General features: G+C 45.1%; 1 protein-coding gene across 2 annotated transcripts in view; it reads right to left on the bottom strand.

Annotated features, from left to right (window-relative positions):
• Positions 1-401: 401 nt before the first annotated feature.
• TEX55 (testis expressed 55) overlaps positions 402-17,847 on the bottom strand; it is a 600,480-nt gene continuing 583,034 nt past the window's right edge. The window contains exon 14 of one of the 2 annotated variants that reach the window (XM_086935534.1): positions 402-3,379. In XM_086935534.1, the coding sequence (XP_086791660.1) occupies positions 3,347-3,379 (33 nt within the window). In that variant the 3' untranslated portion in view covers positions 402-3,346. The remainder of the gene's footprint in view (positions 3,380-17,847) is intronic. The other variant, XM_086935533.1, reaches the window with a different exon arrangement.

Below are 17,847 nucleotides of genomic sequence, written 5' to 3'. Positions count from 1 at the left end.
CAACACTTCTACAACCCTTTTTATGTCGGAACACCCCCCTGCATACATTATACTGGACCTATGTGTAATGTGGCGCAGAGGTTTACAAGGGAATGCATCTGCCTAGATGTGTTACTTTGTAAATATGACGCATCATGGCGCCACTGCGTCACAAAAAGTGGCACAATTAATGCGCAAAAGTGGTGCAATTTTTCATCTATGGTCGACTCCATCACATTCTACTATTCTACAGTAACGAAGATTAAACAAAGCAGAACTGAAGCAGCTTGATAGTGGTGCAGATGTGGGGTCTTCCCAGCTGAGGGAACCTTCCCCCTGGAGGAGGCAATCTACTCCCTTGCAAAAGTATATTTTCCAACTTGTTCTCCTCTTTTACTCAAAATAAATAACCAACACCCATATAAGTTTAAAATATAATTTTATTTAGACAAAAACGTAATAAAGAAATGATTCATGATTCCATCATTAAAAATGAAGCGCCTAGACTCACACTGGACCTCATTAAGAGCTGGTGAGCAGCACTGAAGCAGTGTGCGTGGAAGCAGATCCCTATGACAGCCATAAACCTCATGGAATGCAGTACACTGCCTGCAGACTGCGCAGGTTTGCAGCGGGAAAGTGAATTTCATTGCTGTTCTAGGCGCTGAAAAGGCACAAGTCCAAGAACATTGCCGCATCTGGTCATTCAACAGGCACAGGCCTACATCCGTGGGCTACAGGAAGTGCATTGCCACTTCCTCTTCATCCAGGCATGGATGGAAGGAATGGTCACTGGCATCATCTCTGCATCTTGCCAATCAAAGGGTAGAAGAAAAGTCTATTGTCACTCCTTCTTCTTCGCAGACCATGGCAGAAGAGGTGCATTGTCGCTTATTCTTCACCTAACTACGGGATGGGGACACAACATGCATCCGCTCTTCCATTTTACATGACCCTGGGATAGGATAAGTGCATTGCCCCCTTCAGCCAACCATGTGGCGTATAGGCTTCTTGGAGATGAAGACATGCGCTGTCGGTTCTCCGCCCGGCAATGGGACAGTGAGAAGTCACATTCTCTGCACCTCGCCATAGGAGAAAGGGAAGAGCATTGTCTTTTCCACTTCGCCTGGCGACAGGATAGGAGAAGGAAGGGTGCACAGTCAGTTCCTTTGCACGTAAGCATGGTATGGGAGGAGAAGAGTCCTACCACAGTCTCCTCACCTGGCCAGGTGAGGATGGGAAGTGCATTGCCACATTCTCTTCTTTGACCTATGGGACAGGTCTTCATCTGGCAAGGAGATGGAACAAGGGATGTGCCCTGTGACTTCCTCTTCGCTGCTCATTGGTTGGGAGTCAAAGTACAAGGTCTCATCCTCTTTACCTGCTGATGGGAAGCCAAGGCATCCTCAGCAGACAGCAATGAATAGAAGAGAACATGGAGTGTGGACAGCTGGAGGATAAAACCCGGGTCATGCTATCGTAAATCAAAAACCATACATGAAGATCAGATGAAACTCCGATCCCACAATCAACTAAAACAGAGTAAGGTAAGAACTGTAAACAGAAGGTAGGCGAAGCCTGGTCAGTTATCATTTAATCAGTGCAGAAGGATACTGGGAAGAAACAACACTGCACCACATCATGTGTACAGTGGGCAGATTTTAGACCACACCCTTATGGGAAATGATTTTAGGGAGACCATGGTTTAGGAGGAGTATCACCCCGTTTAAAGAATGCACCGATGCATGTGGCTGATATAACAAGTCAGAAAATGAACATTCTCAGACTCAACATTTCCATCGGTTTGAGGAAAGACTGGATCAAGACATTACTCATGCAAATTACCAAGAAATCCAAGTGACTTGAAGGAACCCGTGAACTCTGCAGATGGCCGGAGCCCGCCTTTGTTCCACCAGCGGTCCTCTGACCAAGAGCCAGAAGTTTGTTTCTGAAGCTCCACCACATCCTTCTGCCTGACAACTCATCGGATGTGGACTATAGGAAAGACTGAGCTTTTGTAGCCGCCTTTCAGGTGAAGGGTGACAAAAAAGGAAAACTAGAGTGGGATCCTTAAGGCGGCAGGCGGAAAGCGGTAATGGAGAGGAAGAATCAGCACAAAGGTGGAGACAACAACATAAAGCGCCGCTGCAGAGAGATATAGACAATGAAAAACAGGACATTAAAATCAGGAACAATTAGGTTAATGAGTTATAACCAAAACAAAAGCCATTGAAGGGGCACAGAACATAGGAATGAAAATGAAAGGGAGAACTTATCCCAGTTTTCGGAAGACGTAAGACATGATTGTCAGACTGTGGTCTTTGTGACAGCTGGTTAGGTTTGACTAAAATGCAAACCGTTTCTCTTCTGTAGCAAAACAAGTAAGGGGTCTTGGTTTGAGTTGAAAATCAAATAAAGGGTCATACTTCGAGTTCGGAACGATATTGTCTTTACAAGAATATATTGAGGCTGACACATCACAAGAGATCTATTCCACTGAAGACAGTAACAAAGGATGCAACCAGCTCAGTTCATCAACCTTAAACACTCTTCTAAAGTGCACGGCTACGCCTAGGGTTTCCTAGTAGTCGCCAACCAGGAAGCGTATTACAGCGACTAAAAAAACATATGGGAGATTGATAGTCAAACTTCATTATTCAAGAGCCACGTTTTCAGCCTAATTTTAAACAGAAGCCGATTGTTTTGTCACTTTGATTTCGATTGAGAGCCAGGTCCACATACCACCACACACTGCCCCCCGACATGTCCCATGTCAACAGGGGACGGTGGGGGTGATGGTAACTGCCTGGAAGACTCATGTCTTTCCATGATAAACAAAAAATGAAATCTAGTTTGGAATATTTCCCCAAGAAGCTTCATTTCTAGTGGATTCTGAATATATGGTGCAAAAAACATTGTCAGGAAGCCATACCTAGAACGAAACCAGTGGAGGACCTGAGCTGCAGTGGAGAAAAAGCATCCCAGGGACAGAGGATAGAATACTGTAGAGGTTTGCATAGACATTCACCAGCAAACAAATCAACTGGTGCAACAGTAATGACGGAAGATGTCCCACCAAACAGGGTATTTGCTAGAGGTAGAGGGTTTAGTGGGTGTCAAACTCCAAGGGACCTTTGCATTAATACAAGGATAGGGCATGCGTCATAGGCACTGTGGTACTTTGCATAAACACAAGGAAGCACTCCAGGCTGGCGTTCACAATGGCCGTCACTGCCACAGCAGTGGTGTATTGACAGTTGACGCCCTTGCAGAAAGAGACCGACATGTTCGATTGCTATGGGTATTTCGAGTGGACACGACTGGAAAGCGCTGTGCTGATGCATTCCTCCCCACCGACAAACCACTTCTATGCCTTTTTGTTCTGGATCATATCCTGCACCTGGGAAGAACAGACACAACAATAATGCTTAGCAATTGTGATTCTGTTAGGATGATCACATGTTTTACAAACAAATTGCCTCTCTTATCTGTCCACGCTTACAATAGTAAAACAGAGGATTGGCTCTTCTATTTAAATTGACATTATAGTTGCAGAGAATTCTCTGTTACACATGGTGATTTTAATCCAATATTTGGTAGGGCAAATAATGTGTAAGTAACTCCGTCATTTTCAAAGTCACTTTGACTTCAATGGCACCAAAACCTTTTATTGCACATCTGTCGGACACAGATGCTTAGTCAAAGTTTGTACATATTTTTAAAATAAAAAACATCAGATGGCAAAGCTCTTTCTCATGACACAATCTCTGCACCTGCTGGAACAACAAATGGACAGAGACTAACATATGATGTAAACTGCACGTGTATCAGAACCAGGGTCGGCTGCTTAGTGAAATGTGCTACTTTCTATCTTTTCCTTTCACCAGACTCGGATTACTACATCTTTCACATTGATTACGGTCTTCCTCTTTTAGTTTGTCATCCAATCTACACCTCTCTCTTGTGAATCTGTGACTCATTTATTCAGGTTTCATTTCCTATTTCATTTTAGACCTCTCTGTACATGCCTTTCTCTTCGTTGGTTATCATTTGCCACCTTTTTAAAATTATCAATTTCTACTTTTGGTTAAAAGTACAACCATATATTTTCCATTTAATTTGCTCTAGATCATCTCTGTATGCACCCTCTTGGGGCTCATATGCTTTCTTGAGAATGAGATACTGCACTGGTTCAATAACACAACCCCCTCACCCCCCCAAAAGAGACCTAATGGATTATCATACAAATAAATGACATGGAGGCTTCGTTGTCAAGTGAAAAAGAACACGTGTTCCTCAACAAAGGATCCGACAGAACTTCCACAAGCCCTCTAGACACTACACTCCTCTTCATTTGCACTTGCACACCCCCCACATACGTCGCAGCAGCAGCCGCTCATCCTACATCACAGACAGGACCTGAAACGACCTTCCACTCCAGCTTCATTCAGCCCACTCTCTAGCAGACTTCACAAAGAGATTCAAAATCTGGCTCTTCGACAGAGGCACATCGCTCAGATATCCCTAGGACTGACAGTGCTGCGCTACACAAATGCTGTTTGATTGAACCGTATCTTGTGACATCCATGTTCTGTAGTGATAGATTGTAATTTTCCTGTTACAGAATGTCCTAATGATGTTGTGAATATGTTAGCCTAATGTGTCTAACCAATATGCAGTTACAGCCTATTATTCATGTGCTGCAACCCACTGAGCTATTTTTGTAATATGCAAGCTTCAGTTGGATAGAATTGTTTCTGTAATGGTTAAGCTTTTGTCTTATTTTTGCCTTCTAAGTTAGAAGACTTGTTGTAGTACATTGCCTTCCATCCGTTAGGTTCCCATTATTGATATTTTTGTATACTTTCCTATAAGAGAGAGAAGCTTGTCTATGGCAGACAGATTTCTGATGCTGACATTTGCTCTGCAGCTCCAATGTCTCATGGTACAGTTTTCCCCCCTCCCTTATGAGCAGAAAATCCCTGTTTCAGCATTTCTTGCCTCGAGCTAGTTTTGCAGAAATGTTTCCATGCCCTGGAGTAGCAGAGCTTCGGCTCTGTGGCCTTGAGGGGTGATAACAGTGTTGCCTTCGCAGGTGCAGATGCCTCATGTATGAGTTCATTGTTCACCCTCTGCTGAGCCCAGTACTTTTCCAGTCTGGGCGTGGTTTTACTCTGCCATGCTATGTGATAATGTATTGCTGTGATGAGAGGAGGCAGTCCTCTCGGTGCACTCCCTGGGGTGTAGACCTGACGGGGCCCATCTGCAGATGAATATTATGGCCAATAAAATATATTTCTAATTCTTCTCCACTGCCTGGCGGCTTATTATATGAGAATGATAGATGAGTGAGGTAAGTCGCTCAGGTGGATTTGAGCCACTCTTATCAGATGGCGCCCGAATAGGGACCCCGCGATAAGGATCTTTCTCACCCGTAGGTGGGTAGCAGAAGGCCGGGGGTCCTCTGGTCAGCACGGTGGGTCTGGGTACCCACTTTGATGCCGAGCTTTGTTCTCGCAGCGCTGCCCTACCCTGCTGATTAGGAGAAGTCCCGGTTCATGATCCTGCGCCGGGGTCCAGAAGGCGGAACTTTGGAGCTGACCGTGTTGATCCCAGCAGCCGGCAGTGGAGAACAGTGGATGTCGGGTTCCGCGAACAGGAGGTGAGTGGTCCGACTGGTGATTGAAGGAGCTAGGGTGCTCCAGGGACTAGTGTGTCCCCAGTGGTTAAGAGACCGGTGTGTCTCCAGTGGTAAAGGCGCCGGTGCGCTCTTGGGGCTAGTGTGCTCCGGGGAACTCAGAGTGCGAGTGGTGCTCTGACAGAGTTAATGGAGGTTGGGAGGACATTTGTTTGTGGTCATCCGACCGGGTGGTACTGTGGTGGAGGTGTGGCTCATTGCGGGTAGGCTCCGGAACTCACCCCGAACCCCTAGGTTGGCGGTTCGGCGGGAGTGGGTCCTGGGTCTCCTGTGGTAAAGTGCGCAGCGATCTGTAGTGCCATCCGGGTGGCGGATGTGTCCTCCATCCTCAGAACAATTAGTGTACTGTTCGGTCTGCGGTAGGGTCCAGGTTCTCCAGGACTTGGTCGACGGGCCTTGTCCCATTATAACACGTGTTTGGCAGTGACTTAATGCATAGGATGTATGTGCGTGGGTGAATGTAAGTGGTTGTGTGTGGATATAGTTGCTTGGTTTTTGTGTCCGGGTATGTGTGGGATCTTTATCTGATTGGGTGAGTTTGGTGGTGTTTGATTGAGTGTGCAAGATGCCGCGTTTCAGTAAGTTGCAATGTTTTAGGTGTTGCTGCAGTTCAACTGATGTCAGATTGGCCGAGAGCCAACCCGCTCCTGTAAAAGACTCTTTTAATTCTGAGATGTATGTGAATATGGATTTATCCTGATTTTGTTTAATATTTTTGATGCAGTTAAGACAGATTACTTGCAGGAGAGACTGTTTGCTATGCACAGCTGTCAGAGCATGTTTAATTCCCTAAGGTTGTGGCAGAAAGAGGTTCAGCAAAGACAGATGAGAGGACTTATGATAGCCCAGAATATGGACAGATCAACAGTTTAGTTTTAAAGGAAGACAAAATGTGTACATTTGGAATTTGCAGGGTGTTCCCATTTAAATTTGCTTGTAATGGCACAGGGGGCCAATGTGAGCAGTGATTAAGAGGATGGGGTATGTATTTCATGTAATAGGTTTGATTTGGGTATAATTGGGTTGGTTTGAGAGCAGTCTGTGGGTTGCCTTTTGTTTGTGTAAATGTTTGTTTGAATGAAGTGAGTGCATATTTTTGCATGAGTTAGATTGTCTGGTCCTCGTGAGCTACCTGAGATGGTTGTGCCTGGCTATCAGTGTGTTTCTCATGTAGTTTAAAAGTGCATGCAGGGCTGTGCTCTATGGAAAAGAATTTGGTTTCTTTCATCCCCTTAATTTGTGAACAGTAGAAGATGAAGAAAAGAATAAGGATTTGATTACCAGTAATTAGAATGTATATTAATAAGAATGTAGAAAGAGTGTAAAGTTAGAAGGAAGTGAAAAAAAGAGAAATGTATTTTTTAAATAGGGCATGTTAGAACGAGTTAGGAAAGGCTTATTGGCTTTGTCAGCGCCAGAATGACGAGCACAGAGTGCGAGGCAGATTTGGCCTTGGTGATGGATGCCAGGGGGGCCAGGGAGGCTGGCTAGCAGCCCAGTATTCTTAGCTCTTGGAAGATGGTAAGAGTGAAATACATTTTCTGAACGGCAAAAGAGGCCTCCAAAGGGGGTGGAGAGCTGGAGTTGTTTAGTTAGTTTTAAAATGACCTGTTGAGTGGATGTGTTTCAGTCCACAATAAAGTAAAAGGGGTTGTAGAACTCTGGGCTGGGAAGGTTTAGAATGACAGTGTGTGAATTCTATTCCGTTCTGGAAGGGTTAAATAGAAAAAGAGAGAATGTGAGCAGGGCTATTGTGGAAGATTATGTAGAATGGAAATATAGATGCTTGCAAAGCAGGGCAACTTCCCTACCCCTCCCAATAAGAGAGGGAGAAGGGAGGGGGGATAGACGAGCAGAGCAGTGGTGACCTTGTGTGATAACAGCATTCCAATGGGTTCGCAGAGCACAGACAGAAGATTATGGGGGGCGGGGGGGGGTCTAGGAGGCCCAGCTATTGGCACGGACAGGCAGAGATACACAGTTGGAGCCATGTGAATTGTGAATTTGGAGCGAGTCTGCATAATTATTAGTGCAAACTGCTGGTTTAGACTAAAGTATAATGCAGTTGTTCAGAACACATGTGATTTAGTATCAGGAACAAACTTATGAATAATTTTCAACAGGTTATTCCATTTGGACATAGAGAATTACACTTTAAAATGGCCTAGTCTGAGAAAAGAAGGATTGTTTTGAGAAAAATTTATTTACTAGATATGTTAGTGAGTGTTTCAGATGCAATAGTATAAGAACATGTTACTCCTATTGTTTGAATAGTATTCAGAATAAGAGATTGATTTGTGTGCAGTTTAAAGGCAAGAAGAAAAAGAGATTTATTGGTTGTCTGTTGTGTCCATTTTTGTTGTTGATTTTTTTTTGTTTCACTGTTGGTCCATGTCATAGTATACAGGTTTTCTATTTAAATAAATATTGAGTTGGGGGAGGGGGGTCTCTGATTGGTATACTGATTAGTGTTTTTGCTAGTGGATCCCTAGTGGAGAGAACTGATCATGCGAGGGTAGGTATCTAATATTGATTGTGTGCGCTGGAATGTATATATGTGTGTATATATTGCATTTGTATAACAGTCTTTGTATGCAGTTTGTCCATGGGACACCATTGCAGTGGGCCCAGTGCCCCATCCGCTGAGTAGAAGTGCAGAGTGTGTTTTGTGCAAATGTCATAATGTTAACATAACACAGTTAGAGCTGTGATTTTACCCCGAAGTAAGATGCATTTTTGTCTAAAGATGAGAAAGTGCATTGGTTATTAAAAAAAAAGGCCCATTTAGACAGGGACAGATGTCTGTGCAGAAATAGATTTGGTACCTTTAATAACAAGAATAAAAGGTTTACGCACAATATGGAAATTCCTGGTTCATGACAATTGATAGCTGTGAAAGTAACTGTATATCTTTTTCTCTTTTAATGCTGCTAAATGTTTTGTCTTTTTGGCTGGAGGTTGGGGGCTCGTCCTGTCTAAGACAGCAGACAGGGTTTTTTTTTAGAAGAGAACTTGGGGTTCTTTTTACATTGAAAGGATGGAAGGGTGTGAATGAGCTCCAAGCATAGGTTTTAAAGTAAGTATTTGTAGAAGGCATTTTTACTAAGTGGTTGCCTTTCTGTCCAATATTTTGTGTGTTGTTGTTTTTTTTTGTGGTTTGATTAATTTTGTTTCAGTGCAATGGGAAATATTTTTATCTCTGTGTTATGGTGAGTATTGATGCAACCTTGTGTTAGACAGATTATGTGTGCACTGACACCGCATGATGCATGACAGGCATGAGAAAAATATAGTCCTTTGAGTAACTAATATTGTGTTTTCCTTTTTGTGGCCCTTGTGTTTGGTATATGTATTATTGCGTATTATTTTATGTTATACGCATGTAAATATTGTGTGTTTTTATGTTTTCTTTGGCTTATTGTGCATTGTGGTAGGTATGCTGATCGATCTTAAGGCTGACAAATTAAGGAGACCAGCATACTGGGTTTTGGGCTGCAGTTTCACTGTGCATGAAATGCATGGCATTGTGTTGTGTGTCACAGCTCCTTTGCATGTGTTGCTGGTATTTGTCTATGCTTTCTGTGCTTAGCACAGCCAGTATACCTGCTGCCTTGATATGCTTGTTCTTATTTTATGTATATTTCTGTTTTGTATTGTTATGACAATTCTATTTTTGATACTAGTACAAGCTCCTCTGTGGGGAATTTGTTCTGGTCCCTAAATTTTACAGACAACACTTCAGCAGTGTATGTCTATTTTGTTAAATGGTATAGAAGAAAAAAAAAGAAGAGTTCTACGGTGTACTCATGGTGTTGTGTCACAAGCCTGACTATTACATAAGTAATTTTTGTTCTTTTATAGATTTCCCTTTTGCCGCCATTTCCCTAATGAATGTCGCATAGTGCCTGGTTATGGGGGATTTTAGCTGTGTCCCAGTGCCATTTTTCTTTTCCTTACTCCTTCATGGGAATAAAAGGCAGTGTATGTCCCAGTACCATTTCCCTTTCCTTACTCCTTCATGGGGATAAAAGGCCTCAAAGAAGTAGTGTGTTTTGTATCTCCTACAATTGTGTTTATGCCCAGTGCTACACCCGGGGGTTGATGGTTTTGACTGAAGTGAAATATGTTTCAGATTTCCTTCTGTCAAAAATGGGGGAGGATGCTAGCTCCCCGCTTGCTCTCCTATAAATTAGGACTAGGTAACATGTATATTGCTCCCTCCTCTTCTCAAATTTTTATTAGCCTGTCCTGCTTTGCTCTAAAAGGGGAATTAGATGTGGGTAGTTTTGTTCTACAAGTGTTGGGTAATAACACCATTATTGTAGTCGTGCAAGTACATTGCTAGTTCTTTATTAGCTAGTCTGTGAAAATAAACTGATAGTCTTTATTAGAGAAGACGCCCCAGACTAATGTTTCCTTATTTGACCTTTGAAGGGAACAATAGTTCTGTACTGTTTTTTGTTTCACATTTCTAGGTAACAACATCATTATTGTGCAGCACTAAGTAAAGGTGCACAGGTATCACAAGTCTCTTATCAGTTAGCCTGTATAGTTGAGCTGACAATCCCTATTAGAGCTGGTGAACAGGTTTTCCCCTAACCCCTAAAAAAAAAAATGTTACATGGTCTAAATAGTGAGAAAGGTGAAAGATGCTTGTGTGATCCTCAGCAAAATATTTTTTTCTGTTGAAATTATAGCTTTGTAGAAGTTAGTTTCCTGCTGCTTCCCATAGTATGTGAGCATGGTCATGAGCAAAATATAGTTGTTTTGAGTAAAAAAAAGAGAATATTAGAAGTGTTTGTAGTTTTGCACAACAGTGAAGGTTCACAAAGTAGACGCTGTGTGCATGCTATAGGAATAGCAGTTTGAAATTCTCTTTTTGAGGGTTCTCAAGTGAAAATGCGGGAATACAACATGTTTGTTTTGTTTTATTTTTTCTCTTCTCTTAGAATTAACACATACGTCCGTCCACAGGTAATACAGTGGAAAAGTCAGATATGTAATGTATTACCTATTGTTAGCACAAATGTATTGATAGGCCTGAGATGTTTTTTTTTCATTCCAATTCACACCGCCTAGCAAATGTTTGGGGTGTCCCAAATTGTTTTGCTGATATTGAATACCCTTTGTTGACAGACTATTTGTATGCTTTGACTAAAGATCTTCGTTCCCTTCATCAGCAGGTAGCAGACACACTGAAGCCGCAACCGGAGGGGCCTGGACACACCATCCAACATGGGGACTGAGTCGTCATCCGTAGATACCAGCGGAAGTCTTGCTTGGAGCCGAGGTGAAGTGAGCCGAGGCAGGCGCTGCTTGCCACCCAAACCGCACTCAGGATCCGGGGCCATAAGTCTGGCACCCATGCTAGCCGCGTAAAGAGGGTCTCGCTTATGTTGCCCTATGATGAGTGGGTGAGAAAGGGCGTCGCTGATGACAAATACGCTTCTCAGATGCTTTATTGAGAGGTGAGGAGCCTAGTGGTGAGGTCTCTCTTGATCACAGTGAGCAAACATCAGCGGATAAGTCCCCTGCCATTGAGCCCCCCATTCTGTTCACAGATCCAGAGGTGCGAGGGAGCACTCGATACAATCTGTGGCCCAGGAAGGGAGAGCAGGGCACCGGAAGAAGGGCTGAGTAAGGGAAGTAGGGAAGGACTAAAGAAAGTGTTAGGGATGGACTGCTGGAAGAGCCCTGGTGCACTGTCGAGACATTGTCAGGTGGGACACTAGGATTGTGCCTGGGCCCAGATTAAGTGCTCCTCTGAGTCGTGAAGCTGTGCGACTCCGTCGTGGGAGTTAGGGCATGAACAATAGAAGTCTGCCTGTGAGGCTTTAACGGACACAGGGAGAAGATCCCTTGAAGGGAGAAGATCCCCTCTGGTTGGCCTCAGTGTGAACTGTTTTTCCCCTAGTTTACTTTGGACTTTTAGCTAGGAAAATGAGTCCCTTTGAATGTTCCTATTCCCCAGAAGAAGCAGCCTCTGCGGCTCCTTATCTAGATGCCCCTGCCCATATTTGGTTCACATGGTCTACAAATTTTATATTGTGTTTGTTTGTATCCTAACTATTGCTTTCATATTTCTCTTTAGAGAATTAGTTTCTTGTTGCTTGGCGCATACCCTCATGAGTACTATTCCAACACCACATGAGAGTGACCCTAGTTCCTCACGAGGAGGAGCCCTGGGAAGTTCATTAGGATGATGTAGTATTCCATTGTTGCACAAGACACATGTTACTTATAGTACTGCAGATTATTGGGTGTGTGGGTCATTGCCTTCAAACACACACAAGGGTGAAAAAATGTTGCTTCTATTCTTGCCCTATGGAAGTAGCTGTGAGGGTTAGTATACTTTGAGTAGTCTAGTAAAAAACATTTCTCAGCCCGATAAAGATCTACTTCATGGATGTTAGATACAGGTCCTCGCTGATAATGCAAGTGAACACTAAGTATATATTTCAATAGGGTGTTTTCTCTGATGATGATAGTTTGATATTATTTGCATTAATTCCTGCTCATGACTAGAACTGTGATGTCTTTTTAAGTTGTCCGATCATGACATAGTGTTATAGAGCAAATGGTACCCCGAGAACATATGCTTAGATTAGTCAAAAAGGAGGGTGCCTCACACCCAGAGAATAATAATTGTTTTAGTAGGTATTGCAGGGGTTGTTCTTTTACTTGTTGCCTCTGCACTTCCTGTCCTATAGTATGCTGCACTACTTCTATGATCATGCTCATCCTAGTATTTCATTTCCTGACCTTTGATTGATGAGTGATGCCGTCCCCGTTCTCTCCTTTAGAATTGTACAGTCCCTCCTTTGAGCAATAAAGGCTGCACTTATGTTAGCCACATTAGGCTAAAAGGAGGGTCTGATAGATTGTAATTTTCCTGTTACAGAATGTCCTAATGATGTGAATATGTTAGCCTAATGTGTCTAACCAATATGCAGTTACAGCCTATTATTCATGTGCTGCAACCCACTGAGCTATTTTTGTAATATGCAAGCTTCAGTTGGATAGAATTGTTTCTGTAATGGTTAAGCTTTTGTCTTATTTTTGCCTTCTAAGTTAGAAGACTTGTTGTAGTACATTGCCTTCCATCCGTTAGGTTCCCATTATTGATATTTTTGTATACTTTCCTATAAGAGAGAGAAGCTTGTCTATGGCAGACAGATTTCTGATGCTGACATTTGCTCCAATGTCTCATGGTACAGTTTTCCCGCTCCCTTATGAGCAGAAAATCCCTGTTTCAGCATTTCTTGCCTCGAGCTAGTTTTGCAGAAATGTTTCCATGCCCTGGAGTAGCAGAGCTTCGGCTCTGTGGCCTTGAGGAGTGATAACAATCTGTTGCCTTCGCAGGTGCAGATGCCTCATGTATGAGTTCATTGTTCACCCTCTGCTGAGCCCAGTACTTTTCCAGTCTGGGCGTGGTTTTACTCTGCCATGCTATGTGATAATGTATTGCTGTGATGAGAGGAGGCAGTCCTCTCGGTGCACTCCCTGGGGTGTAGACCTGACGGGGCCCATCTGCAGATGAATATTATGGCCAATAAAATATATTTCTAATTCTTCTCCACTGCCTGGCTGGCTTATTATATGAGAATGATAGATGAGTGAGGCAAGTCGCTTAGGTGGATTTGAGCCACTCTTATCATGTAGTATCCCAAAAATACATTAGAGTATCAACAACTCTCCATTGTATCTAGATACCATTAGAGACCGGAACACTTAGCCCAAAATATGGATTTTATTTTTTTCTCTATGTCTACCATACACTTTATCATACTTGACAGATGTTATTACTATGTTCACCAACTCGATCAGAAAATACTCATTTACTTGGAATCAGATATTTGGTTGACAGTGGACATAGGTTGGTTGATTGCTTTATTTCGATATGCATATATCATAAAAGCGGTACAAAAGATAAAAACAGCATGTCGAAAAAAGTATGACTGTACATTAGATAAAAGAGTAAAACACATTTGATCAGCATAAATTAGTTAAAAAAAGGATTACATTGATATGGACAGTCTTCTAAGTCTAATCAACCAAGCCCATTTTAAAAACTTGGCAACGGCACAAACAATAGGAGGGGCTGTATTGGTTAAAAGAATCCGAAGGGCGACAGAGTACTGGCGGGTACCCAATTCTCTGCAGATAGGTCCAAGCCAACGTGATCTGGGGCGACCATAGTCCGGGCATTCGAAAAGAAAGTGTGGCACCGTCTCAGGTTTATCGGGACAAAGAGCACAATAGCGTGATGAGGACTGGGATTTATTCCACCTGGAGCAGAGGTCGGCCAAGGGTAGGGTTCCTAGCCGGAATTTGATGTACAAGGACCGGTCCATGGCGATTGTTATTATGTCCATGTACGGCTCGTAGGCGACGACATCTTTTATCAGCAGAAAAGCTGCGGTGGTTTTGCAGTTCTGCTGATTACTGATGCGCTTCACACGGACCCACTCCCAAAAAAGTTTTTTTAAGGTCTCCTTCGGGGGAGCGGAGTGACTATGCCAGCAGGAGTCCAGGCCTAGGTCCCCTAAAAGATGTTTAATGTCCTTCAGCCATTTAATGCTGTGCCAACCGTCGGAGTGCATCACCTCAGCTAGGCCATCGGCATAAGGTTTTAGCTCCGGTACCCTCCACAGGCGAGCCCAGAGCAAGAGGGGTCGAAGACGGGCCTGATCCCCTATTGCTTTACAGCGAGCATCCATGAGCACTGGGATAGTCGGACTACTCGATGGAATGGCAAGGAGATCTTTAATGAATTTGTTTTCAGCCTTGCTCAGTAAATCCACTTTGCCCAGGCCCCACAGTTCGGCTCCATATAGTGACGCAGGGACCGCACGTGCTTTATATATATCTAGTAGAGGGGCAACACAATGTTTTGTTGAGTTGTTGAACTCCTTAAGGAGGGCCCCCCACCCTTTTGTGGGCCATTGTCATTTTATTGATGTGGGCGGTCCAGCTCATCGCGTCGTTAAGTCGAATTCCCAAGTAGTCGAATTCTGCCACTCTTTCAAGGGGTATAGAGTTCAGAATGGGAGGGCGGCCAAGTTTGCGGGGTGGGTGCATAACTAAGTACTTGGTTTTTTCCACGTTGATAACAAGACCCCTGGAGTTGCAAAAGTCCTGGAAGCGATTCAGTAATGTCTGGAGACCTTGGGGGGTTTTAGAGATGAGGAGGGTGTCGTCGGCGAACAGCAAAGTTGGAATTTTTACGCCTCCCAGAGTGGGAGCTTCTGCTGGTTCGCCGAGTAGATGATCTACCACCCCATTGATATAGAGGGAGAATAGGGTGGGGGCCAGGACACAGCCCTGCCTTACTCCCCTCTCGACCCTGATCTTGTCGGTCTTTTCCCCATTCAACCCCCATCTGACCTGGGCATAGGTGTTGTTATGCAGTTTGATAAGGAGGTTTAGTATGTACGGGGGCATCCCTAGACCATGTAGCACCCTCCAAAGTTCCTCCCTAGGAACCAGGTCAAAGGCAGTCTTTAGGTCAATAAAGGCCAAGTAGAGACTGCCTTTGCCTAGCTCCACCACCTTCCAGTGTAGTAGCAGGAGCCTAAAGACCTGTTCGATAGTTCCGGTGCCTGAACGGAACCCGGCTTGCATATCGGACAGGATGTGGTTTTCGTCCACCCATTGTGAGATCCTCCCCAAAATGGCTTTCCCCGCCAGTTTCTGGCTCGAGTCTATTAGGCTTATGGGCCTATAGTTCCCAGGTAGATCCCGGCTGCCCTTTTTGTAGATGGGGACTACCTCAGCACCTCTCCAGGAATCTGGCACAGGGCCTCCCACAACGATTGCATTGAGGAGTGCAGAGATTAATACCCCCCATTCTTCCGGATATGCTCGGAGGATATCGCCTGGTAGGCCATCCGGACCAGCTGCTTTTAATGGTACCAAGGTTTTAATCTGCTTTGTGACATCCAAAACAGAAAAAAATTCCAGGTCTTGAACTAGGGTAAAGGGCGGGAGGTTAAAAGGGTCGTTTAGTGGGCCTTCAGCGGCAGAATAGAGTTTTTGGAAGTGGGAGGACCATGTCTGGGCATTGATGGTACAGGTCCTCAGAGTGTCGTTAGGACGGTTCCTGTTGCCCACCAAATCCCAAAAACCTTTGGCATCTTTCCCACGACTGGCGGCCAGGAGGTCCTGCCAGAAGTTGTCCTCCCACTCCATCTTGGCGTTTTTTTGGCAAAGTGCATAGTGCCTCCTGGCCACCCTAGTCCTGGATGGTAATTTGGACTTGACTGCTTCAATGAGAAGTGACTTCGCCTCCCTGCACTTCTGATTGTACCAGCCATGTCTAGCTCGTGAGCTTGGTTTCCTTCTGATCGTGTTAGCTGGAACTACAAAGAGGTCACTAATAGCCTGGGTTATGGTGCAGAACCTTGAGGCCACCTCCAGCAACCCATCCTTTTGGGGGTCAAGATTGACTAGGGCTGAGGCAAGAAGCTGCCTAATGGCAGAGGTTTTCTCCTCTGAAAGTGCCAACTTCGCCCACTTTAGCCGCCGTCCACAGTTGGAGACTACTGACAGGTCCGGGCGGGGTTACGAGAAGTTCTGGTCACAGTGCTAGTTAACCACCTGTGAGACAAGGTGAGAGAGAGGAGGTTGTGGTCACTCTCGACAGATGGTATAATCACCATGTCCTCCACCATACTCCACAGGTGTACGTCAAGGAGGAAGTAATCAATCCGTGACGTGTGCCCTGGCCTGTTGTAGGTATGGGCCCCTGCTTTGTCGGACCTAGTCCTGCCATTGGCAGCCCTCAGACCAAACTCCATAGCTATTGAGTTGATCTGGAGGGCCACTTCTGTCCACTTTTTAATGGGACGGAGTTCAAGGGACGGAATCCCCCACCTAGTGTCGTGTTCCTCTTGATCAGTTAGGATTTCGAGGTCCAGGGGCTCAAAGGTACAATTGAGATCGCCCGCCACCAAGGTACAAGACCTGTGAGGTGACGAGCGAAGCTGGGCTTCAAGACAAGATATTACTGGGGATTCTCTACCCCCCCTTGTGCCTCGGGCGTAAATGTTAAAAATATTTAGAATGACTCGGCCCTGGGAGTTTTTCAACAATATGTTAAGGAGATCCGGGCATTTGGTATCCCGCTCCACCACCCTGCAGTTGAGTTCTGAAGCCACCCAAATTAAGAGGCCACCCGAAGGGCGGCCCCTGCCAGTTACACTATGGACTGCTGGCAAAAAATGGGTGGAGTATCCTGCCTTGTGCAGGGGCACCCCGCTCCAGGTTTCCTGGAACAGGCATATGGAGTGTTGCTCCACTAGCGAGTTCCAGTCCGGCAGCGCTAGCTTCCTCTCGAGGCCCGCCACATTCCAGCTGAAAACCCTAAACGGGGGGTCCGTCACAGCCGCAATGCTACAGTTCTCGACAGGAGGCAGCGTGTCCACAACACCTACAACAGGGAAGCTAACCAGTAGGTCAGAAGATGCCCTGGTCTCCCCTTGCTCTTTTACAAGCTCGGCAGTAGCCTGGCTTTGTGGTATAGTCGAGGGGCTCCGGATTTTAAGGAAGGGGGTAGGCTCGGCAGCAGGACTCAAAACCACAAGGGCTTCCCCGGGAGCGTCACAGAGTCAGCAACCCCAGGAACCCCAATTCTGCATCACTGGAGCTGGGTATAGCTGCTGTGGGAAGATTCCCGGGGAGGGATGACCATGGACAATGTTTTGGGGAGGGGGCCCGACAGGGCAGAGCGGGGTGGTCAGGTCCGGCCTCGGGTAGAAAAAAGTTAGGTCGACAGCATCGACCCCCGTGCCGGCCGTTCGGCCTTGGGAGCATATTGAGTGGGCGGCTCTTATATCTTGAAAATTGACCACCATGCAATCTCCCTCAAAAGGTTTCTTCCCATGGCCAATCCAACCCACCCTACGCACCCCAAGGATCAGGCCATCTACACCCAATGGAAGTGGTCTATTGGTTTTCATCCAGTGGATGACTTTGTTTTTTAGCGCCTGATGTGTTTCCTGCTGTGATTCTTTTAGGGGGGGGGACTTTGATGAGGACAACAACATACGGGTGGCATTCGGGAGGGAGATTTACCGGGGGGCACTTGCGTGGCGGAATCTGCTGAGTGGCCACTGGGGGAGGATTTTTTGGCAAGGAGGGATTTTTAGACAGAGGGGGATTTTTAGGCA

The sequence above is a fragment of the Lissotriton vulgaris genome, chromosome 8 (genome assembly GCF_964263255.1).
Source record: "Lissotriton vulgaris chromosome 8, aLisVul1.2, whole genome shotgun sequence".
Taxonomy (NCBI): domain Eukaryota; kingdom Metazoa; phylum Chordata; class Amphibia; order Caudata; family Salamandridae; genus Lissotriton; species Lissotriton vulgaris.
The sequence above is the reverse complement of the archived record's forward strand: the minus strand, read 5'-3'. Positions and strand labels throughout refer to the sequence as shown.